At 38.6% G+C, this 26,932-nt stretch overlaps 1 protein-coding gene across 13 annotated transcripts in view; it reads right to left on the reverse strand.

Moving 5' to 3' along the window:
- Nucleotides 1–26,932, reverse strand: part of dlg1a (discs large MAGUK scaffold protein 1a) — a 525,807-nt gene that overhangs the window by 452,676 nt on the left and 46,199 nt on the right. For all 13 annotated transcript variants that reach the window (XM_051923937.1, XM_051923931.1, XM_051923927.1 and 10 more), the window contains exon 3: nt 13,170–13,336. In XM_051923937.1, the coding sequence (XP_051779897.1) occupies nt 13,170–13,336 (167 nt within the window). The remainder of the gene's footprint in view (nt 1–13,169; nt 13,337–26,932) is intronic.

The following is a 26,932-nucleotide window of genomic DNA, read 5'->3' on the forward strand; positions in this document are numbered from 1 at the left end:
AGTTAGGACCCGTCCCCCCACCCGAAGGCAAAGGGAGGCTACCCTCTCGTCCACCGGGGTAAACCCCAATGTACAGGCTCCAAGTCGGGAGGCAATAAGTATACCCACACCTGCTCGGCGCCTCTCACCGGGGGCAACTCCAGAGTGGTACAGAGTCCAGCCCCTCTCAAGGAGATTGGTTCCAGAGTCCAAGCTGTGCGTCAAGGTGAGCCCAACTATATCTAGCCGGAACCTCTCAACTTCGCGCACTAGCTCAGGCTCCTTCCCCTTCAGAGAGGTGACATTCCACGTCCCAAGAGCCAGCTTCTGTAGCCGAGGATCGGACCGCCAAGGTCCCCGCCTTCGGCCACCACCCAACTCACACTGCACCCGACCTCCTTGGCCCCTCCCATAGGGGAAGTAAAACAAGCTCAGTATGCCGTTAGTTATCGATTAAAAGAATAGGCAAACATCACAGGGGATCACAACGTGAGCGGCACCCGAAACAGGAGCAGAGGATGTCTTGGGGAGGAGAGAGAAACAAAGCAATCAGCCAAAAAGGACAGGCACTGTTCAGGCTTTTAAGTATGCGTAGTGTCGTGCGAGAAGCATATCACGCGATAGAGCTGCCACAAGTAAGCCCAGCAAGTAAGGGAGCAATGTGAAAGTAGTCTATCAGTGTTTTTTAAGAGGGATTTTTTGAGGAGCTTCCTAGTTTTCTAGGGGTGCGTTCAGCCCCCCTGCTCACAAGGGGCTGGCAGTGGTCATGAGCTGGCTGCTCAATGAATGTACGGCACTGCCTGATCAGCTCCTGTGTGCTCACAAATAGCATTGGGAAACGACTATAGCTGCTTGTGGCAGTTTAACACTAGAATTACCAGAGTCTACGAAAAAAACTCGTAGATCCGGCCCACCTTAAAACCATTCGCACCTCTCTGCCAGCGTCTTTTGTCCTCTAAATGTGCCGAAAAAAACAAGCTGCAAGCAGCCGGCTATTCCATCCTACCACCGACTTAGAACGTGCACGAGCATCTCCTAGCCAATGTTCCCTCTAAGGAGTAGCATATAGTGAGCCAAAAACATTGTTTATGTCAGACATTTTGTTTAAGCCAAAAATTTATGAGCACCAATTTTCGCGTAGCGATTCTGGGGTTTATTTCAGAATAATGACAAGTTGTATTGACATTTGAAAAATACATAAAAATTGAAGAAGCAGGTTTACATAAGCAAAATATTTATATTAACTAAATGTACTAAGTTAAACTTACTAAATTAGTTCCTCAGTCAAATTCAAATAGTCTGTCTTCTGCTTTTTTCTGCTTTCCAGATGTTATAAACTTTATCTACGTCTACAGCCTTTCCAGAATTCAAGAAGAGTTTAATTCTCATTAAATGTTCCAAATGTTCAACTTCTAAACGGTTTCTGGCTTTAGTCTTTATACTGTTCATCACGCTAAACCCTCTTTCACAGTCTGCACTTGAGGCCTGGAATGTGCCGCAAATATCCATGATTAAGAAGAGTTCATTTAAGTGATCCTATTCTTGAGTGAATGTAAGAATATCTGAAAATGTCTTTAATGCTCCACATTTTAACTTCTCATTAATAAAAATTTTGAATTCTGAATACTGTTTACAAAGATCACTTTTAAGAATATCTTCATCTTTCTGTAGGAGAAGACAGTATCTGGCTGCAAGGCTTTTCATCTGCTCATGTCCAAATGAATACTCCTCCTGATTTGCAGTGGCACAGAAAAAGTCTTTTTCAAATATTGACCAATCTTTTAATTCATCATCTGGAAATCGGCTGTCCATATGGTCACACATCGGCTGGATAAATTTTATTATTGATGTTGTGTTCACTGGGACTTGAAATGAAGAAATTGCTTGTTTCTTCAAGGAAATGCTTATTCTCTCCCAGATACTGTGATCGCAATTTCTTAATTTTTGCTTTTGTAAACTGAAAGGCTTCAACAGTTGAAAGCACACTTCTTTGTAGAATTTTAGTTAGTTCTGCTAGTTCTGCTAGAATATCATTAAGTATTCCAATTGCTACATGGTGTTCTGGATTACGTAACTTCTCCAAGCAATATTTGTGAACAGGATCATTGTCTTCCTCCACTTTTTCTTGGCAATATTGCAGCAAAACATCATAATTCTTTACCAAAGCATTTACTGCAAAATGTCTGGATAGCCACCTAACCTCATTCAGTGGTCTAAATGCAATCACATCTGCATCAGCAGCTTTAGCTAGTTCTTCAAACTTTGCCTTCTTAACAGATGATCTGCAGAATATTGTGTAAACAGTCCTTAGTAAAGTTTCTATCTCTCTCATCAAGGGTATATTCTTCCATGCATCATCTATACCCAAATCCTCACGATGGGCTATACAATGTTGCTCTGATAAATGTGGAATTGACTGTCGCAATAGTGCAGCTACACCTTTTCTTTTACCCAGCATGACCGAGGCTCCATCAGAAGTAAACATAACCATCTTGTTTAAATCAAACCCGTTTTCAAAATAAAAGTTCTGAATAGTTTGAAAGATTGATGAACTATCGCATGCTATTAACTTCAGGATTCCCGCAAACACCGTTTTATAGACGGATTTATTTTCACTCCTGCACTTTATGTATAAAATTAACATCTTCGAAACGGAAATGTCAGTTGACTTATCAACTATCAAGGTATGATAAGCTGCTTTCCTCATTTCGGTATACATTTCAGTTTTGATAGCTGAGTTTATACACTCACTAAACTCAAAGGCATAGTTCTTACTTCGCCAACTCTCTGGGATTTTGACATATTTTCCGACGTGATCATGAATATCCTGAACTGACAGCATTGAAGAATTTATTCTAATAGCAAGCAAAACGTTATCTATTAAAATCTTTACCTCATCCAGGGTTGCTTGTTTTCGCTGTGTGGTCTCTTTCCTGGTTTCACAATCTTCTTTTGATTCAGTTAGCATGCTTTTTAAAATCCCTCTGCTTTGATTTTTAAGTTTTGTGACACAATCCACATGAGATTTTTGACCTAAATGTTTTTTTAGATGATCAACTTTCCAGTCGGTCCATGTTTTTCCTGCCGTCCATTCACTGTTGGCTCCAGCTTTCACGCAAATTTTGCATATAACACCACGTGCTTCAGAGTACTCGAAAATTTCACCCAGCTGCACGTGTTGTCCAGAGCCATGTGGCAGTGTCTGCGTCTACTGAACATCCTGTCAACCATTCTTTCTTGAATTCCAAACATTGCTTTTTACTCGCATTTCCTGAACAATTGTCTGGCTGACGCTTAGACATGGCTCTTGATTTTAAACTCCTAATATAAACTGATGCGCCTAATTCTATGTAAATTAAAATATGTGCGTAATGAAAGGCTTTAAACATGAGTCGGAAGTCAGAAATAAATAAAACTTTCGAACTTATAAGTCTATGTTCAAACAAAGATAATCACATACGCAGAGCCAAACAAACAGAAACAAGTTTCAAACAATTTTTACCAAAGTTAATCACATATGCTGACTCGCTGAGACAAACAGAAACAAGTTTCAAACAATTTTTATAACGCAAGCACGTTTCTTAGGTGGCAGCCTAAAAGAATAAGACCTTCAGCTTTGGACTCCGACGGTCGGAGTGAGCGATCGTGTGATAAGTACGAGTGACGCCGTCGGAATGAGCGATCATGCGGGAAGTATGAGCGACGCTCTGAATTCGTGTGAGCGATCGCTCACACGCTCAGCTTAGAGGGAACATTGCTCCCAGCTCATGCCTTGTTTGATTATCTGGGAGTGAAGTGGAGTTTTAGAGTGGAAATAATAGATCGTTGTTTGGAACACAAGCATTTCATGTGTGTTCCATTTCTACAGTAATCTGTGTAAACACATTGTTAAAACAGAAACTTTTTCATATTTTAGTAATAAATGACAAAATGTAGGCATAAACTATATAATGTATGAAGCCTGAAGTCCAAAGATCAAGTAAACACTTTCACAAAAGATTCAAGGACTAGACAACTGCTTCCGTGGCGTAGCAGTAAGATTTGCTGTCTCAGAGCGCTGCAGGCTTACTGTCCCTCAGAGACCCGAGTTCGATTCCCCGTTGAGGAGAAAGCGTTCCTTTTTTTTTTTTTCTTTTTAACCTCAAACCGACATAAAATTTATAAATTGGTATGTACTGTCAGTTAATGAGATCGTTATATTTTCATGTGGGATGCTCCTTTTAAAATATTTTTTAACAACTGAGACTGCAATTAACATGAACAAGTGTCCTTATAACGGTTATTTTTAAGATCCATAACACACAGACAGACAGAGCACTGCGTAATTGAGAGACAGACAGGCAGAAAAGTCACTAGATATATAAATAAACAGGGAAGGTACATGTACTGAAAGAAAAATGTGCGGTGATCCTGCTGCACTGAATAAGCTCACACGCTGTAACATTAACCCCCCCCCCCCCGAATCTGACTCTAAGTAACAGCGCAAGTACAGACGCAAAGCAAGTGTATGTGTGTACTGTATAATATTAACACAAAGAGCAGCTTACTACTGAAAACAGCAAATATAGGAGTGAGTGGGGATCGAACCGGGGACTCTTGATCACACTTGGTTTGCGTCTGTACTTGCGCTGTTTCTTACAGTCAGATCGGGGGTGGGGGGGAAATTAGAGCGCGTGAGCTTATTCAGTGCTGCAGAATCAACGCAAATGTTGATCTTTTTTTTCTTTCAGTAATAGCGCCAACATAAATCCACACCCGATCTGACGCTGTTCGTTTTCAAATAATATTGCATTAGTGCGATGATGTTTTCACATATATTGTCTCTTTCTTTCAGGTGTGTAATAGGAACCACAGCATAGAGAGAAGCGTGTACATTGTAACAGGTACACACATTGTAAATGTAGGAAAGACAATCCTTGCGTGTGTGTGAACAGTTAACATTTGAATCTGATGATTGCATATAGCGCTGAACTTACTGCTCTGTACTATTCTATCCTCTGCATGTCCTGGAGTACAAAAGAAACAGCATACAGCAACATGTGGGGACTGGCAAGATCGGGGGAAAAAAACACGCAGTCACTGATTACAAACCGCAAGATGTTATGCGAATGAATATGAATAATATGAATAATGTTGCATCAGTGCCAAAAAGTTTTCCGAAATGTACTATACAGTTCATAAAACGAATAATTCCAAATATCATATATACCTACGTCTGTTTTTTTTTTTTTTTTTTTCTCTGACATCATACACCATAAGGTGCACACTAATTCAGCATGAGCAGGAACACTCAATAAAACTGAATAAAAAAAAATCAAGTGACGGTGAGATACGAAGAAGGCAGATTCGCCAGAGTTTGTGTGTCAGCTTTTATCCCTCCAGATGAGAGAATGTCCAGTTCCATTGTCTCAAAACACCACTCACATCTCCAGTTATTCCGTTTCAAATGAAAAACAACAGCATCAGATCCCTTGGGGGATTGCGGTAGTATGTATTGTGATTGTGATTTAGAGAGAATAAAGGTTAAAAAAACGGTAACTTTTACAAGTCCTATAAATGCATACCATGTTTTACAGACACAAACCAAATGTATGTGTGTACTGTGTAATATTAACAAAAAGAGCAGCTCACTACTGAAAATGGCAAATATAGGAGTGAGTGGGGATCGAACCGGGGACTCTTGATTACAAGTCAGCAAATCTTACTGCTATGCCAATGAAGCTGTTGTCTATTCCTTGAATCTTTTGTGAAAGTGTTTACTTGATCTTTGGACTTCAGGCTTCATACATTATATAGTTTATGCCTACATTTTGTCATTTACTACTGAAATATGAAAAACATTTCTGTTTTAAAAATGTGTTTACACAGATTACTGTAGAAACGGAACACACATGAAATGCGTGTGTTCCAAATAGCGATCTATTATTTCCACTCTAAAACTCTAGCACTTCAGTCACTCCCAGATAATCAAACAAGGCATGAGCTGGGAAAACTTCGTGAACGTTCTGCGGCGGTGAGAGATGGAATAGCCGGATGCTTGCTGCTCGTCTTAATCGACACATTTAGAAGACAAAACAGAGGTGAGAACGGTTTTAAGGTGGGCCAGATCTACGAGTTTTTTCATAGACTCTGGTAATTCTAGTGTTAAGGGTTAAGAGGAACAAAACGGAAAACACAAGAACACTCAGCTGGAGATGCATCACAGTCAATCAGCAGCAAGGAGAAATGAATAACACTGTAGCGGTCCGGTGCTGCCAAGATTCACACCGTCAAGAAGAAGGTGATTTATTTGTTTTTATGAGGGAGATTCCAGGGACGCACCCAGCCTTGGCCCGACCTGCACGCACTCACAAACAGAGACAAAAACAAAGCAAACCGGTAATCAAACAGCAAATAAAGAATGTAATAAAAACAAATTAAATAAATGAAAACAATACCAACCCTGTTCCCCTTACAGCATTTACACATTAAATACAATAAAGCACCAACAAAACACACAGTAAATCATGAAAAACGTTAACGGATGAAATGTAATGATGAAAATAGATAGTCCAGAGATACGCACGCTGAATGGGAATGTAAAGATAGTCCTACCGCTAGTTCCTGAAATGGTGAACATGGGTGGATGGGTTCAGGAGCGCTTCTGTCTTTGCAGAATGGCCATGAATCCACTTACAGTCCTCATGTACACAGGCAGACGGCAGACAATAGACAGTCCAGATGCCAAACACGAAACGATCCAGGACAAAACGAATAAGTACAGGTAACCCAACAGAAGGCAGGCAGAGAGACAGGAACTTGAAACACAAATTACAAAAACTTTTTTTTTTTTTTTTGCTTTTGGTCACCGGCCCTGTTTTTACACCGACATCCTTTGACCCCAACAGCCCCAGCACCCTCAGCAGAAGACCAATCAGAGCTACTGCAGGGATTGCTGGGAGTTGCAGTTTCAAATTCTATTGGCTACTTTCACCATCCCAAGCCACGTTTCTTCTACAGTTGCTTCCTGTTCTCTCTACAGTGCAGTATTGCCACGAACAAAGCCATAAAAATTGAGGAGGCTTTTTGCGGTTTCTGCTAACAATTATTTGATAGGTTCTAAGGAAAAATCCGTGAATGACTGAGGCCGCAAACTCTGAACCGCGACTTCACAGGAGTCTACTGTAGTTTATTATTAGAAAAAAAAAAAGATTTCACCTGTACAAAATAACAGAAATTTTGTTGTCAACAAAAACATTTAGATAAAATGCTTCACTTAAGAATACAAATTCATGGTGCACATTTAATATATACCATAGTTATGAGGAACTACCTTTGACTTGAAAAAATACCAAACATATCCCTTAACAGCAAGTACCAATAAAAGTGATTTACCAATTGAATAGTTAAAACACAAAAGTAATATATATATATACTAGCAAAATACCCGCGCTTCGCAGCGGAGAAGTAGTGTGTTAAAGAGGTTATGAAAAAGTAAAGGAAACATTTTAAAAATAACGTAACATGATTGTCAATGTAATTGTGTTGTCATTGTTATGAGTGTTGCTGTCATATATATATACATATACACATATACACACACATATACAGATATATTATATATACATATACACATATATTTTTTATATATATTTTTTATATATATATATATATGTATATATATATACACATACATACATACATACATACATACATATACACACATAGATGCACTTACAATAACATAGAAATCAATATAAACAACATTAACATCATTATCATATGAGAATATGAAGTAATATATAAGAAGCACATTTCATATAAATATAAATAATTAAACAGTAAAATCTTCTTGTATAATTTGCTACCGTGGCTTTTCGTTGGTCTGTCCAGGATATTTAAATCACCTGTAGCTTGCAAACTGTTTCACCTATTGACTTGAAATGTGGTACACATATAATACGTCACGTCTGCTATCCGCTTTATGGGTGATGATTGTATTACTCTTTTTATGTTTATTTTATTTTAGAATCAACTCCTATCTGCGCACACCAGGGCGGCCGTGGGCAGATGCGTATGGTGTATTCACTCCATGTTATCGTGCATTGCGCTGTCACTGGTATTTTGATAAAAGAATTTGAACAATATATAAGAAGCGTATAAATGATTAAACAGTAAAACATTAACATTTAAGAAGTAAAGTTACATTGAGTACTACTGCAGTGCCTTCGGGTATACCTCATTTTTTCTTTGCCCATTACATGCTTAAATGTATACATTTTTTGGTGTACCTACCCGAGAACACGCGACATATAACCGACCGTGGGAGAAGCATGGATTTTAAAGAAGCGTTGAGTTCATCTGCTGGTCTCCCTCGTGGAATAACTGGTAATGTTTCACTAAAATCTACAGCGAGTAAAACGACATTACCTCCTTTTTTTTTTGTACGATCTCTGAGATCTTGCTTTTTTCGGTTGAAGGCTTCATAAGCTCTTTTATGTTCCATGGTGTACTTAATAAGTACTAATTATCCCAAACCATCATCTTTGAATGTTGCAAGACTTTCGCCTTGTATGTAGATCGGGGTAATTACATTCATTGCATTCCTAGTCTGAATCACAATGTGATTGTATGGGTGGTTACCTGGCACTGTAGGGTTGCCACCCGTCCTTTAAAATACGGAATCGTGCCGCATTTGACAATGAAATTGCGCGTCCCGTTTTGAATCAATACTGGACGGGATTTATCCCGTATTTTTGTAATCCTTTTTTTTTTAAAGCAGCGTCTCATGCAAATCATCCCACACGCATTTTATGAAGATGCCTCCTTTCCTACTTTTGATTGGGTAATACTTGATGTCATCGTTAGTTTGATTGGTGTTTTTAACTGTCCAGTGAGGAGGGCGTGTCTTTTAAGTACAGTCTGCAAAGTGTTGGCACTGAGATGTGGCGTCAGCGCCATACTTGAAGCCCCTAACGTTGCGGTCAGCAAGTCGGCTAACATCCGCCATGTGCCGTCTTTCAGTTGCGAGAAGCAGATCATAGAATGGTTGAAACTGTTGCCCCTAACATTGCGCCACGGCGTGTGGTTCGTTTATACCTCGTGTCTTCTCATTAAACTTTTATCTCGCGAATATGTTATTGCAATCCGCAGCGGGAGCGTTTCTATAAACTTTATTTAAACTTACGTTTTACACCGTGGTTTGTTTCCCTTATGAACATGCTTGTATGCTTCACTCGCTCCTTTCTCAATTGTTTAATTAATTTTTTGCTCTTCGCTGTTTGCGGCTGTTCCTCCATTTACCCCTACTTCGTTCTTTTATCTCGCGAATATGTTATTGCAATCCTTAACGGGAGCGTTTCAATAAACTGATTGAAAATAGTTTTGCATTTACCTTTTTAGTAAAAGGCGAGCTTTTAAGCCTGAGAAATCACCCCGTAAATGCACACGTTTAATTGGACATGTGTTAATATGTATGGTTACACAGTATTAAAAGACAGTGAACAACGTCAGTTACCTTTGTTCCCGCGTTTGATAAAAGGTGAGCTTTTAAGCCTGAGAAATCACCCCGTAAATGCACACGTTTAATTGCACATGTGTTAATATGTATGCTTACACAGTATTAAAAGACAGTCAAAAATTAACGTCATTTACCTTCGTTCCCGCGTGCGACTCGTGCTGTAAATCTCTTCCTTGTTTTTAGTTCACGTGATTACGTAGGAGGCGTGATGACGCGATACGTGACTCCGCCTCCTCCATTACAGTGTATGGACAAAAAATATGTTCCAGTTATGACCATTACGCTTTGAATTTCGAAATGAAACCTGCCTAACTTTTGTAAGTAAGCTGTAAGGAATGAGCCTGCCAAATTTCAGCCTTCTACCTACACGGGAAGTTGGAGAATTAGTGATGAGTCAGTCAGTCAGTCAGTCAGTGAGTGAGTCAGTCAGTGAGGGCTTTGCCTTTTATTAGTATAGACTAGCAAAATACCCGCGCTTCGCAGCGGAGAAGTAGTGTGTTAAAGAGGTTATGTAAACATATATATACATAAACATATATACATATATATATATACATATACACATCCACATATATATATACATATATCAACATATATATACACATACAGACACATATATACATATACATATTTGTATATCCACATATATATACACATATATACATATACTTATTTGTATATCTACATATATATACACATATATACATATACATATTTGTATATGTACATATATATACACATATATACATATACATACATATCTATCTACATACATACATACATATCTATCTATCTATATATATATATATACACATACATACATATCTATCTATATATTATATATATATATATATAGCTGATTACCCAGTGGATTCGCTCACTGAGTGCAAGAGAAAAAAATAAAATGTATGTATAAAATAAGTTTAATTGCCAAATTTATTTTTCCACAAATAAAGGGCACTTACAATAACATAGAAATCAATATAAACAACATTAACATCATTATCATATGAGAATATGAAGTAATATATAAGAAGCACATTGCATATAAATATAAATTATTAAACAGTAAAATGTTCTTCTATAATACGCTACCGTGGCTATTCGTTTGTCTGTCCAGGATTTTAAATCACCTGTAGCTCGCAAACCGTTTCACCTATTGACTTGAAATTTGGTATACATATACTACGTCACGTCTACTATTCGCTTTCCCACACATATGAACAAATTATATATATATATATATATATACACACACACATATATATACACACACATACACATATATACATATACATACATAGTGCGTTGCAACACGGGCTGCGATTGTTACATGGGAGGGAGAGGACAAATCACAGCTTCCCGCTTTCTAATCGGGCTTGTGATTGCTGTTTTGACGGATGCCCAGATCCCACAGTATTTCCCCTTAGGAGAGGCGTTAGGCAAGTGTAATTGAATAGCGGTGCTGCAAGTTATTGCTCTTTTTATCTTTATTTTATTTTATTGTAGAGTCAACTCACAGCTGCGCGCACCAGTGCGTGCGTGGCGGATGCGTACGGCTGACGTTTTCATTGTCTACCACCTCCGCTAATCATTCTTGAGGCAGATTGAAGACTTAAGTGCCAGCTTAACTGAAAAATTAAAGAAAACATACTAAGTTTTAAAAAAAATCAGTTTTAACGGGAAAAGATGCCGACGAAAGAAGAGAAGCAGCGGGACGCTAGGGTGAAGAGCTGCTCATTAAGCAGCAAGGTCATCAACCTCTGAGCAAACGAATGGTAAACGTACAGAGAAAGAGGATAAATACTATGAATGGTCATGTCAAGTATATTCACTCCACGTTATCGTGCAGTGCGCTGTTACTGGTATTTTCATAAAAGAATCTGAATAACATATAAGAAGCGTATAAATTATTAAACAGTAAAACATTAACATTTAAGAAGTAAAGATACATTGAGTACTACTGTAGTGCTTTCGGGTATAGTACATTTTTTGTTTGCCCATTACATGCATAAATGTATAAATTTTTTGGTGTACCTACCCAAGAACACGCGACATGACCTGGCAGTTAAAAATTTATCGCTCCAGCAATTTTAACTCTGTTACAAAGTCATCTAATATGGTATTGCAAACGGCAGCGGGAGCGTTTCTATAAAGTTAATTTAAGGTTAGGTTTATACCGTGCTTTTTTATACCTCGTGTCTTCTCATTAAACTTGTATCTCGCAAATATGGTATTGCAAACGGCAGCGGGAGCGTTTCTATAAAGTAAATTTAGACTTACGGTTTACACCGTGCTTTTTTATACCTCGTGTCTTATGAAGATGCTTGTATGCGTCACTCACTCGCTTCTTATTGTTTCGCTGCCTTGTCAATTGTGTAATGAGTGTTTTCTTCAGCGCTCTTTGGGGCTCCTCCTTCTTTTCTACGTACTGAGTTCACAGTCAGTTCACGTGATTACGTGGGAGGCGTGATGACGCGACACGCAACTCAGTCTCCTACGGCCATCTTGCTGCCTTCCATTACAGTATATGGACAAAAAAGAGGTTCCAGTTATGACCATTACGCGTATAATTTTGAAATGAAACCTGCCTAACTTTTGTAAGTAAGCTATAAGGAATGAGCCTGCCAAATTTCAGCCTTCCACCTACACGGGAAGTTGGACAATTAGTGATGAGTCAGTCAGTCAGTCAGTGAGTGAGTGAGTGAGTGAGTCAGTCAGTCAGTCAGTGAGGGCTTTGCCTTTTATTATTATAGATATGAAGTGCAACAAAAAAGCAAAAATAACAAAAAATAAGACTGGTGAAATGCAGCACAAAATGGACAAAATGTAAGGTTTTGTTGTGTCTTTTGGTAAACAGAAATCATTTCAAGGACTGGCATGAAAAATAGTTTTGAAAGTAAATGTTTGGATGAGTACATACAGATTGTTTACTTGTTGCTTCAGCGTATTATAAAGTGTGTGTGTATACGTATATATTTTCTCTAAAAAATAAAATAACTGCAACTGCTATACTTATTTTGAGAGAGTATTTAGGTTGTACAAGAGGCTAAATGTTTCCAAAGAGAGACATAATGGTTTCCAAACAGGGGTGCACCTTGTGCCAAAGTACAATTTTGCAATGGGATACGACATCTAAACTTGGCACAAAGAGCGCTGACATATTGGGGAACAAAAGAAAATTGATTTGAGAGTTGTGCATAATAAAATGTCATGGTTATGTACTGTAAAATCCATTTTTTTGGAGAGAAATCATTAAAACACCACTTGTTTGTTTTAATTAGTTGATATTGGTGTAAACAAATATTTTTAATCACATAAATACTTTCGTTTAAAAGTTTGAAGTATTGTACTCACTACCAATCAGCCACTTGTACAACCTTTATTACATAAACAGAGTAATAGCCGCTTTTGGGTATATGATTTAGACGCAATAATGCCAGAAACCACTTAGTGCAAAAGGTGTTAAGAGACACTTGTAGATGATCTTCTTTTCAGTAACCACTACAGATCTCTAAGGTAATGCAACACATCTGCTCCTTTTAAAATAAAAATGAAAAATGCCTTCAAGCAGACATTACCTTTACCTTGTAAAAAATAAAATGTTTATGGAAAATTAAATGTGAAATACAAAAACTCATAAAATAAAACAATCAAATTAGAAAAAAATAAACCATGTCAACGTTCTTACCTCTATACTTGGACTAAGGCTGCTGGGTAATGTTTCTGAAGTCACTGTTGTGCTTGGAAGGCTGGAGAAGTCCCATGTGTTCATTGGAGGATTTGGTTCTACTGGCTTCAATGATTCCACACATTTTTGACTGTCCTGTAAGGTCACTTCGTAAAATTCCTGGATATCTGATAAGAAAAGCCAAGAATAAAACTAAATCTACAATTTATAAAGCATGAACAGATTAGCCATTTTTACTTTTATGAAGTTTCAGCAAAAGCCAGAGTAACTTTAAAAAAACTTTAATAAAGAAATTCATACATGTGTTGAAAATTGTACATATTTGAGTAAAGCCTATACAATTCTACAGTAAATGCATTTAATAAAAAACTTTTCAGTGTGAAAGGCATATTAGTTGTCAGTGAGAATGTTGATAAAAAGTTTTTTAAAATTGTAAGCTGTACCCCACAGAGTGATTTTACTGCATATTCTTTCTCCAACGCTGTAAATAAGTAGGTAGGTCAATTAAACAAGGAAACACAGCAATCGAAAATTGTTAAGATAATTATAAAAAGAGGGAGGATAAGAACATACTGTAGGTGATGCTGATTCTAACAAAGGTTCAGGCTTGCATGTAATGAAAGAAATGTATTTTCTTGGGATAATAACTGAAACAAAACTGTTAAAAACCTTGAATACATTTGCAACAAACAAGTCTCTAAAGGCCGAGACAATATCTACACACCACACACATATACTGTATACGTGTAATTACAACAAACTGCAAAAAAAATGTTAAAACAGCACTGAGACAGTCCATTTTTTGAGAATGACCCTTTAAAAGAGCATTAGTGAAACCAAATACCCTAAGTTCTTGTCAATAAGCCGCGGCTTATCTAAGGAAAAAAGTTGTGAAAATGAAAAAATAGAATATCGGCTTATACATAAGTCCGGCTTATACATCCATCGCGGGGGTTGCGTTCCAGAGCCACCCGCGAAATAAGAATATCCGCGAAGTAGAAACCATATGTTTATATGGTTATTTTTATATTGTCATGCTTGGGTCACAGATTTGCGCAGAAACACAGGAGGTTGTAGAGAGACAGGAACGTTATTCAAACACTGCAAACAAACATTTGTCTCTTTTTCAAAAGTTTAAACTGTGCTCCATGACAAGACAGAGATGACAGTTCCGTCTCACAATTAAAAGAATGCAAACATATCTTCCTCTTCAAAGGAGTGAAGCAAACAAATCAATATGTCTGTTTGGCTTTTAAGTATGCGAAGCACCGCGGCACAAAGCTGTTGAAGGCGGCAGCTCACACCCCCTCCGTCAGGAGCAGACAAAGAGAGAGAGAGGGAGAGTTTGTTTTTCAGTCAAAAATCAATACGTGCCCTTCGAGCTTTTAAGTATGCGAAGCACTGTGCAGCATGTCTTTTCAGGAATCAGCTTTACAAAAGATAGCAACGTGAAGATAATCTTTCAGCATTTTTAGACGAGCGTCCGTATCGTCTAGGTGTGCAAACAGCCCCCCTGCTCAATCCCCATACGTCAGGATCACAGATAGTCAGCGCAAGAGAGAGAGAACAGTAAGCCGGGTAGCTTCTCAGCCATCTGCCAATAGCGTCCCTTATATGAAATCAACTGGGCAAACCAACTGAGGAAGCATGTACCAGAAATTAAAAGACCCATTGTCCGCAGAAATCCGCGATATATATTTAAATATGCTTACATATAAAATCACAATTTAAATGACCGCTACGCGCTCGTGTTGACTCGGCGACGCCCAGAGCAGAAAGAACGCGCTCCGGCCGCTCCGGCCGCTCCAACCGCGCCATGCGGGGAGTGAGAGAGACGGCAATATCTCACACTCTCTCCCCCCTTAAAGAAATTAAATGGGCGCGAGTGAGACCACTGACCTCCCTCCCTTCTATTAGTTATAGGTTATAGTACGTTCGGCTTATCCATGAGTCCGGCTTATCTATGATACGATTTTATTTTAAAAATTCGTATGATTTTTGGTCTCCGGCTAATACATGAGTCCGGCTTATAGACAAGAACTTAGGGTACATTTTATCTTTCATAATAATTCTAAGGGAAACTAAATTGCTAGTAATAGGACTTCTGCCTAGCTTATATAGAAGGTTCCATGTCAAATCTTTGCAACAAAAAAGGTGCCTTTAACTTGAAAATCTAGCATAATTTCATTTAAAGTGGAAAAATCTCATTGCTCTTTAAGACTAAACAAGTCAGAAAATGAATGCATAATGCAACATTCAGGATGTGTCCGGGGACTGTGCAAGCACCATGATCATCAATGAAGCAAGTTCAGTAAGTAGACTCTAGAACTTTCTCAATTCATTTCAAGGTTGTGGTGGACAAAGATTCTCTCACCAGGACTGGGAACAAGGATGAAAACAGGCCTGGACAGGACTCCAGTCCATCAAAAAGAAAACCCTCACTCTCTCTAACACACACACACACACACACACACACACACACACACACACACACACACACACACACACACACACACACACACACAGAGTGGTAATTTGTAACTAGCAATTAACATAATCCTCTTTAATAAAATCCCTGTGTGCGTGTCTTCTGGTGAAGTGCGCATGCGCGGGGCACGGTGCGATGCGCAATATTACTGTTAGAGAAAGTTACAGCCGTTTTACGGAAATACAAACCAGTATTACTGCGAGAGGAAATTAAAGGTACACAATACAGTGACTCATATTACAGCCACATACAAGCCAGTATTACTGTCAGAAGAGATTAAAGGCATATTACCGATATGCATGCCTGTATTACCGGCAGAGAAAATTAAAGGTATATTACGGACCTACAAGCCAGTGGACGTACAAGACAGTATTACTTTCACAGAAAATTAAAGACACACAATACACGGCGGCAGCCCATGAAGAACGGTCAGCTCAGCAAGTAAACATCAACAAAAGAAAGGCTGAAAGAAAGAAAAATACGACCAACAAAAAGAATGAGGTCAAAGTCCCTTGCCATTTAATATATGTTCCTACTAATGTTTATGCACTACTGTTCTAGCGCCCGTTATTGTAACGGGCTAAATGACTAGTTTAAAATAAAAAAAGAATTAAAAAATATTGTAATCAATGCCTACCTTGCTTGAGCAAAATAGGGTTTGCAAAGCTATTCAGTTATGACATGCTAGGGAATAACAGAAGTGAAGGGCAATTCTATTATGAATATAAGGTGGATGCGACACTGTGATAGTAAATTATAGAGTGACCAGACCTGCTACTTCTGTAGCATGTATGTACATGCATAAAGACCATTGTGTTTTGTTCAATGCCCGCTTTATCTCATTATCATCAGTGAGGAATCAGGGTGTGTGTGTGTGGAGGGGGGGGGTTTTGGGGGGACTCGAATAAATAAATAAAACACACCTTCACAAATTCCATGCAGTACTTGAAGAGAAAACAAATAATTGAAATTTGGGCCATGCTCTTGTATATACATTACATCGAACTGGAAGCTGAGGTATGAGGGGGTCCCCATTAGAATTTTGTATGCACTGTTCTAAATATATCACGATGATGTTTGCCAAGTAAATGTTAATTTGTTCTGTGTACAACGTCTTACACATCACAGGGTACTTCATTCATGTTAGCATTTTATACTTTTATGATTAGTAAGACTATATTTCCTCTTGAGGATTAGCAAAAGCATATTAAAAAAAGATCAATTAAATTACATTTTATGACTTAACACTAGAATTACCAGAGCCTACGAAAAAACTCGTAAATCCGTCCCACCTTAAATCACGTCTTAAATCCGTTTGCACCTCTCCGCCAGAGTCCTTTGTCATCTAAATGTGCTGATAAACAAAAGCTACTAGCAGCCAGCTATTCCATCCCCCCACCGACTTAGAACGAATTTCTCCTAGCTCATGGCTTGCCTTGATTTATCTGGGATTGAAGTGGAGTTTTAGAGTGGAAATAATATACAGTAGTGTTATTTGGAATACACGCATTTCATGTGTGTTCCGTTCCGTTCAGTAGCCTGTGCAAACACATTTTTAAAACAGAAACGTTTTTTATATTCTAATAGTAAATGACAAAATGTAGGCATAAACTATATAACGTATGAAGCCTGAAGTCCATATATCAAAGAAACACTTTCACAAAAGGTACAAATAAGAGAACACGAGCGCTTTTCTTCAAAAATATAACTGCACAAAAAAACAAAAAAGCCGCGTTAGCATGCCACATTGACACTCTTACTACATCCGCCGCGGTGTCGTAATGGTATCAGCTCCTAACTGGGGATCAGAGGGTGGCGAGTTCGATCCCGCACGGCTCCACTTCGAGAAATGAACTACTCTCATTCTTACAATTTTAGAATAACAACATAAATTTGATTTCAGTCTGTAACAGCCGGTGTAACTTATGATACTGGTAAAGGTTAGCTTTTTTTTTTTTTTTAATTCACTTTTCATTCTCGCAGTCGCATTCAGAATCAATCCATACAACCCCATCTGACATAAAGACGCGCTATAGGTCTGCAGTGTACCACGATGCATACTAATTCACCCACCCCCCTCCCCAAAGGGTTCTGACACAAAATAGCTGGCGAAGCTGCCTTCTTCGTATCTCACCGTCACTTGAAATCAGCAGTTCTTAGCTGCTTATCAATCCATACAACCCCATCTGACACAGCTGTTTTCACATAAATAAAAGTGTACTTTTATTCAAGACTATAACCGAAGAATAAAGAAAGCAAGTTGCAGTTGGTGGTTGATACGACAGCGTGCGTGGTGCAATGTTAAGAACTGCTGATTTCCGATCCGTGCTATATAAAATCATCACATTCAAATATTAACAATATTATTTGAAAACGAACAGCGTCAGATCAGGTGTGAATTTATGCTGGAAGTGGAAATTCTCTGATGTGGAATGTGGGCGTGGGTGTGAGTGGTGGACATAACTGGGAATTACTGTGAATGTGTGTGGCGTTTTGAGATACTGAATAGAGCTGCAAATTACAGGGAACTCTCAGATGTGGCGGGATAAAAGCTGAGAAAAGAAGAGTGTTCATGGCTCACCTTGCAGAGGAACTTCGTCGTCGCTTCTTACAGGAAAAGGCGATGAAAAAAGAAAAGAAGATACAGCATCAACAAACTTCCGTTCTAAGACCTCAGCTTCCCCCAGGGAAGAAAGTACAGTGTCAGGTGCTCATTCACTGTAATAGGAACCATAGCACAGAGAGGTGTGTACACTGCAACAAGTACACATGTCGTAAATGTAGGAATGGCGGACCTTGGGTGTGTGGGAACTGTTAATATTTGAATGTGATGATTTTATATAGCACGGATCGGAAATCAGCAGTTCTTAACATTGCACCACGCACGCTGTCGTATCAACCACCAACTGTAACTTACTTTCTTTATTCTTCGGTTATAGTCTTGAATAAAAGTACACTTTTATTTATGTGAAAACAGCTGTGTCAGATGGGGTTGTATGGATTGATAAGCAGCTAAGAACTGCTGATTTCAAGTGACGGTGAGATACGAAGAAGGCAGCTTCGCCAGCTATTTTGTGTCAGAACCCTTTGGGGTGGCGGGCGAATTAGTATGCATCGTGGTACACTGCAGACCTATAGCGCGTCTTTATGTCAGATGGATTGATTCTGAATGCAACTGCGAGAATGAAAAGTGAATTAAAAAAAAAAAAAAAAAAAAAAAAGCTAACCTTTACCAGTATCATAAGTTACACCGGCTGTTACAGACTGAAATCAAATTTACGTTGTTATTCTAAAATTGTAAGAATGAAAGCAGTTCATTTCTCGAAGTGGAGCCGTGCGGGATCAAACTCGCCACCCTCTGATCCCCAGTCAAGAGCTGATACCATTACGCCACCGCGGCGGTTGTAGTAAGGGTGTCAATATGGCATGCTAACGCGGCTTTTTTTTTTTTGTGCAGTTATATTTTTGAAGAAAAGCGCACGTGTTCTCTTATTTGTACCTTTTGTGAAAGTGTTTCTTTGATATATGGACTTCAGGCTTCATACGTTATATAGTTTATGCCTACATTTTGTCATTTACTGTTAGAATATGAAAAACGTTTCTGTTTTAAAAATGTGTTTGCACAGACTACTGAACGGAACGGAATACACATGAAATGCGTGTATTCCAAATAACACTACTGTATATTATTTCCACTCTAAAACTCCACTTCAATCCCAGATAAATCAAGGCAAGCCATGAGCTAGGAGAAATTCGTTCTAAGTCGGTGGGGGGATGGAATAGCTGGCTGCTAGTAGCTTTTGTTTATCAGCACATTTAGATGACAAAGGACTCTGGCGGAGAGGTGCAAACGGATTTAAGACGCGATTTAAGGTGGGACGGATTTACGAGTTTTTTCGTAGGCTCTGGTAATTCTAGTGTTAAAACACTGGAGGAAAGGAAATGCATGCAGAGGTTTCTGCGCATTACCAGCTGGACTTGCTGATAGATGGTTGTCAATCCCATGCATGTGCCATTAGCCAGTGACAGTGACTTTCTACTATGCACACGCAGTCTGCAGTGTTTTTCATTAACTTGTATTGGGGATCTGTTTGCCGTCAGCAGCGTCTATCAGAGGTGCAAAGAGGAAAAATCTACAAAACACACAAATTTGAGTAACCACTATCAAGAAAAAACTAAAAAAAAGTAAACTAATTTGTTGCTAAAGTCACATAAAATGCTTCCCCCTTATTAAGATAGACAGGTTTACAAATTCATCAATTCTTTTTAATGGCAGATTTTGGAATTTTAAAATTGAACAGCCAGATTTGTCCAAGAAATTTCAATAAAAATTGAACTGTCTCAACAAATTTCTTTTAAAAATAAGTGTGGCACATTTAAACAAAATTGGTCCATGTGGGGCCTAGTTTTATCATGCGGACTGACAGACATGACTATCTCAGTAGGTGCTTCGTTAAATATGATTGCATAAAAGAAAAAAAAAAAAGAGACAAAATGCAATTTTATTCCATTATGGTGTGAGTTTGGAAATAACGGAATTAATTATTTATGCATGCTTTGACAGCATGATGATATGACTACAGCAAACTGTGTGGCAAATGTCTAGCATTTTGCAGAAAAATGTGGAGATTAAAAATAACATGATGGATTACTGGTTACTAAGAGTGCCATATTATAGCCCCAGCCCATGAATAAAGTTCAGTAGTCATCCTATGAACTTGCAGTATGTCACCCTTGTAAACCTATAGACATGCTCTGTATGTTCAACCCCAAAATAAAGTTTAACGTATCTTTAAATATTCTACACTAGCACATTTATGAAGCTTGTGTCATGTCATGTGATTTGATGCATGGTCAAAAGCCACACAGAATGGCAAAGGCACACCATTAGCAGGCTGAATTAAACATACTTAAATACTAAAAACATTAACAATGTGGCACTTGTTGGGTTTCTAAAGCCAAAGGAGTGCCCATAAGTACAACAACTAAATGTTGTTAAAAAAAAAATATGAAATATGGGAGAAACTGGGGTGTCCCACTAAAAGTATATTTCTGCAGTTAAGGTCAATTTTTGTTTTGGGGCTAATTCTCAACGGGACAACAGAATTATGGACTAATATATATTACTGACTACTTTTATGAGGTTTCCAAAAACAACACAAAAACTATTTGCAGAAATAAATGTGTTACCCTTAGCTGAGATATTTAGATTTCACATAAGCAGATTTAAACTGAAAATTCAGAAAGGAGAGAAAGCTTGGAAAAATTAAACCACTAGTTTCTTACTTCTAAAATTTGAATTACAGTAGACCCCTGCAAAGACGCGGTTCAGGGTTTGCGGCCTGAGTCGTTCACAGATTTTTCCTTAGAACCTAACTAATAATTGTTAGCGGAAACCACAAATATCCTCCGTAATTTTTATGGCTTTTTTCATGACAATACTGCACTGTAGAGAGAACAGGAAGCAACCGTAGAGGAAAAAGTGGCTTGGGATGGTGAAAGTAGCCAATCCAAGAGTGTACTCTACTAGAATTTGAAACTGTAACTCCCAGCAGTCCCTTGCAGTGGCACGGATTGGTCTTCTTCTCAGGGTGCAGGGGCTGTTGAGGTCAAAGGATGTCAGCACAGCTTTAAAAAAGTATATAATGTACTTATAATCGCCATAAGGGGAACAGGGGTGGTATCGTTGTTTTCATTTGTTTTCATTACATTCTTTATTTGCTGTTTGATTACTGGTTTGCTTTGTTGTTGTCTCTGTTTGTGAATGCGTGCCAAGGTTGGGTGCGTCCCTGGAATCTCCACCATAAAAATAAATAAATCACCATTTTCTCGACGGTGTGAATCTTAGTGGCACCGGACCACTATAGCGTTATTCATTTCTCCTTGCTGCTGACTGACTGCTGCCCTGTGACGCATCTCCAGCTGAGTGTTCTTGTGTTTTCCGTTTTGTTCTTAATCCTTAAACCGCCGCAACCGGCTATAGTCGTTTCCCAGTGCCATTTGCCAGCACGCTGGAGCCGAGTATATTCTGCAACGTACATTCATTGAATGCCGCAACCAGCTATTGTCGGTTCCCAGAGCAATTTACCAACACACCGGAGCTGATCAGTCTGCACCATACATTCATTGAGCAGCCAGATCATGACCACTGCTAGCCCCTGCAGCCTCACTGTCTCTGGGATTCAGCCGCTGCACTAGACTAGCCTGTAAGCATCAGTGTTTACCTCTGTGTGCCTGCGTGCAGCCAGTTCAAGTGCAGTTGGCTCAGTGATTTACTGAATTTCATCAATGATGTCAGTTGCACCTTGTACATATTGTTCCAGTAGTTTTTTTTTGTTTTTTTTTTTAAATAGTTTTTACAATTCATTAGCAGTGTGTAAAATGATTAGTGTTGCAGTAATTGTGATGCTCTTTGCATGAAAAAAACGTGTTCCATTAAAATTTTACTTTTTCTTTGTGAATTGTGACGTTTACTCAAAAAGTGCAGCAAAAGAGTATTTGGCGTCTAGGGAAGCATTAACTCCCAAGTATGTGGCAGTTTAAGGGTTAAAGCCCCAAGATGCCACCAAAACGCCCTGCACCTTCTAAGGCTTCTGTAATGAAAACGTGCTTGCATGAATTACAGTACATATAGCGGTAACATCTTTATTTTATATTCTAGCGCTACGGGTGACATATCAGTTCAATACTGTACAGTATACGAGATTACCTTTACATTCTTTTTATAGGTAATGTATTAAGCTGAGGTTAAAATGAAATTAAAGTGTTTTGGGGGCATATTTAGGGTTTAAACTATAATAATTGGCTTTTTTTTTTTTTTTTTTTTTAACACATCCATAATTCACAGTTTTCACCATTCGCGTAAGCTCTAGGAACGTAACCCCCACGAATTTTGGTGGTGTACTATACACAAGTCCATTAAATGTTTCTTTTTAGTGTTACTAATCAACTGTTTATTCACTGAACATAAATCTCGTAATGGCAAATGTCATAAATCTGACACACTGTTATTTTTGGCAAACATGCTTTGAAATGTCTTTTTGCACAACCAGCTTTAAAGAGTTTTTTTTGCAAATGCGGTACTGAAAATTAAAACATGCTGAATTATATTGGCATTCATTATTGTGGCACCTATAAAAAATTTTGTTAACATTGAATAATTAATAGCTATAAATTGGTCCTGTGTGAGTGGGACCTGCAATGCACTCCTATCCAGGGCTAGTTCCTTCCATGTAAAGTAGGCTACAAATATGGGATAACAGCTCTCTCACAACCCTGAAATGATTTTTCAGACCTGAGAATGATACAGTATGGTATTTAATTTTCAGTAAGCAGAGAGAAGAGGTTATTGAATAAACCTGGAATGTGCGTGTAGTAAGACAAACAAGTTAGGACATGATGATCTTATCATTCTTTATTAAAAAATATGTGCTGAAATCCACCCAAGCCTATTAAATCCCCAACTTTTAGCTATAATAGGGGAAGAAAAATTCCTTTCATTAAATGTACCTTGTCAAATATGTAATTAACATTTTTAGCAGACATCATCAGTTATGAATGTATCAATAATTTAAAGAACAGCTCTAATACCCTTTAGTAAAGCCTTTTACATACTGTAAAAGCTACAAATTTGCTTTGCTTTAGAATACATAAAAAAAGAAAACCTGAAAATCAGCAGAACTTTGCTTTCTGAGATATAAATATGCAACTCTCAGTGAGTGATGGATTTAAAATGTACCTTAACCATGGCAAGAGACTACCTGTGCATATCCAGTACATTGGTCATATGACAGTTAACAAAATTCACACACAATGCCTTCCAATTATTTTAACATAGTTCAATTTCTAAACAAAAATGCATAAACTGCTTTTTAATAGTGTAAAAGAAACAGTATGCCACACATTTTAAATTAACATCAAAACACTTTTACATCCATAATGCATAAATAAAGTCTTTTCTGAGAAATGTATGTGTCTTTGCATTATTACCAGTATTCTTTAACCAGTTTATCTCTTTTTGATTATTAATAGTTACACTAGTTACATCAAAAGCAGTCAGGTATAGATTGCATCCCTAATTCAGAGGGAAAACAGTTTCATTATAAACGTCATTCTTCTAAAAAGTATAGGCACACAGTTCATACCATATCAAACTGTCAACCCCAAACAGCCTGCACTACACGCTGGCCACTTCATGTCTCTGCCACTCATGTATGTGGATTTCACTTTCACCAAACAACAAATCTTTTAATTCTCACGGATACGCCTTTTCATTGGGAAGGAACACTACATTTCCCTGATGACAACACGAATTAGATGTTTTACAAGCCACCGACTTAAAGTTTAAATCCGAACGATATATTCGATCTCTTTTTGCTATTCCATTATTTCACCGAGTAATAATTTCCATTTGTTTGCGCTAATGCGCTTTACTATCATTTTTTTGAGACTTTCAATTTTAGTACTTTCATTATCTCTAACCTGCTCTGCATGTGTATCGCTCCAACATTTTTAAACCTCTTTACGACGTTCTACTTTGTCATCTACTCCTTGTCTTTTATTTCCAGCCCCGGGCATGGTTAAATCTCTTGGCACAAAGTCTCGTCTCGCAGGACTTGAAAGTATCTCTCTGAAAAAGTCACATCTCGTCCCAGGCTAAAAAGTCTCACCTCATCCCAGGATTGTTTTATATAATAGATATGCTGGAGCTTTATCACAGTATAATATAATTCAACGGTGTCAACTCTGTTATCTTAAACCACAGTGACTTCTCATATGCCAGTCCATTCATCTATTAGAATGCAGGCTTTGATTTTTGAACAAAAAGTGTCAAATAAGAATATTGACCATTGTTTTCATTAAGCAGTTACAGTGGTGTTTTCCTGCATAGATATGACTTAAAACAACATCAGATTTTCACACAAAACCTTAAATTATATATGGAGAACCCAGTTAAACAAATGAGACAGAAATACCATACTTAGTCATTTATGTATTGAGGAAAATCACCCAGTATTACACATTTTAATATTTGGTGTGACCCCCTTTTGTAGCAATAACTGCAACTAAACATTTCCAGCAGGTCTTGATCGGTCCTGCACATTGGCTGGGAGGAATTTTAGCCCATTTTTCCATACCGAATCTCCACCCCTCAGGGATGTTGTTGGGTTCTCTCAAATGAAGTGTACACCTCAGGTACTTCCATCTTCCAAAATATACTGAAGTCATCTGAGAATAGCGCAGTCTTGAAGCACTTTTAGCTTCATTCTACCAGTGCGTGCCAAGTATCTCTGGGGATCCTTTCTGCCCGGTGCTATCAGGGAATTCAATGCTTCCTCCCGACGTCCTAAATTCTTATACTTTTTAAGCTCATTTTGCAACTTCTACACAATATACAGTGCATCCGGAAAGTATTCACAGCGCATCACTTTTTCCACATTTTGTTATGTTACAGCCTTATTCCAAAATGATTAAATTCATTTTTTTCCCTCAGAATTCTACACACAACACCCCATAATGACAATGTGAAAAAAGTTTACTTGAGGTTTTTGCAAATTTATTAAAAATAAAAAAATTGAGAAAGCACATGTACATAAGTATTCACAGCCTTTGCCATGAAGCTCAAAATTGAGCTCAGGTGCATCCTGTTTCCCCTGATCATCCTTGAGATGTTTCTGCAGCTTAATTGGAGTCCACCTGTGGTAAATTCAGTTGATTGGACATGATTTGGAAAGGCACACACACCTGTCTATATAAGGTCCCACAGTTGACAGTTCATGTCAGAGCACAAACCAAGCATGAAGTCAAAGGAATTGTCTGTAGACCTCCGAGACAGGATTGTCTCGAGGCACAAATCTGGGGAAGGTTTCAGAAAAATTTCTGCTGCTTTGAAGGTCCCAATGAGCACAGTGGCCTCCATCATCCGTAAATATGGAAGAAATTCGAAACCACCAGGACTCTTCCTAGAGCTGGCCGGCCATCTAAACTGAGCGATCAGGCCTCTGTGCATTGCTACAGTCATCTTTCCCTTTATCCTGACTAGTCTCCCAGTCCCTGCCGCTGAAAAACATCCTCACAGCATGATGCTGCCACCACCATGCTTCACTGGAGGGATGGTATTGGCCTGGTGATGAGCGGTGCCTGGTTTCCTCCAAACGTGACGCCTGGTATTCACACCAAAGAGTTCAATCTTTGATCTCATCAGACCATTTTCTTTCTCATGGTCCGAGAGTCCTTCAGGTGCCTTTTGGCAAACTCCAGGCGGGCTGCCATGTGCCTTTTACTAAGGAGTGGCTTCCGTCTGGCCACTCTACCATACAGGCCTGATTGGTGGATTGCTGCAGAGATGGTTGTCCTTCTGGAAAGTTCTCCTCTCTCCACAGAGGACCTCTGGAGCTCTGACAGAGTGACCATCGGGTTCTTGGTCACCTCCCTGACTAAGGCCCTTCTCCCCTGATCGCTCAGTTTAGATGGCCGGCCAGCTCTAGAAAGAGTCCTGGTGGTTTCAAACTTCTTCCACTTACGGATAATGGAGGCCACTGTGCTCATTGGGACCTTCAAAGCAGCAGAAATTTTTCTGTAACCTTCCCCAGATTTGTGCCTCGAGACAATCCTGTCTCGGAAGTCTACAGACAATTTCTTTGATTTCACGCTTGGCTTGTCCTCTGACATGAACTGTCAACTGCGGGACCTTATTTGGAAAGGCACACACCTGTCTATATCATGTCCAATCAACTGAATTTACCACAGGTGGACTCCAATTAAGCTGCAGAAACATCTCAAGGATGATCAGGGGAAACAGGATGCACCTGAGCTCAATTTTGAGCTTAATGGCAAAGGCTGTGAATACTTATGTACATGTGCTTTCTCAATTATTTTATTTTTAATAAATTTGCAAAAATCTCAAGTAAACTTTTTTCACATTGTCATTATGAGGTGTTGTGTGTAGAATTCTGAGGAAAAAAATGAATTTAATCCATTTCGGAATAAGGCTGTAGCATAACAAAATGTGGAAAAAGTGATGCGCTGTGAATACTTTCTGGATGCACTGTATATTGTGACATGTGAGTCCCTGTCTTGCACTGCAAAACACGAGGCAGAATCTTAGTACTTCAGTAAAACCAGCATTATTCCACTTGAAACAGGAACAGCACAGTTATTTATTTTAGCGGGATCTACCACTCTCCTATACACAGGTACAGCAGTCAGGCCAGTTAATGGCCAAGTAATACTGTTCTCTGCATTTACATTATTCCTTGCATCTCTCATCGACAAC

This window comes from Erpetoichthys calabaricus, chromosome 2, assembly GCF_900747795.2.
Source record: "Erpetoichthys calabaricus chromosome 2, fErpCal1.3, whole genome shotgun sequence".
Taxonomy (NCBI): Eukaryota; Metazoa; Chordata; class Cladistia; order Polypteriformes; family Polypteridae; genus Erpetoichthys; species Erpetoichthys calabaricus.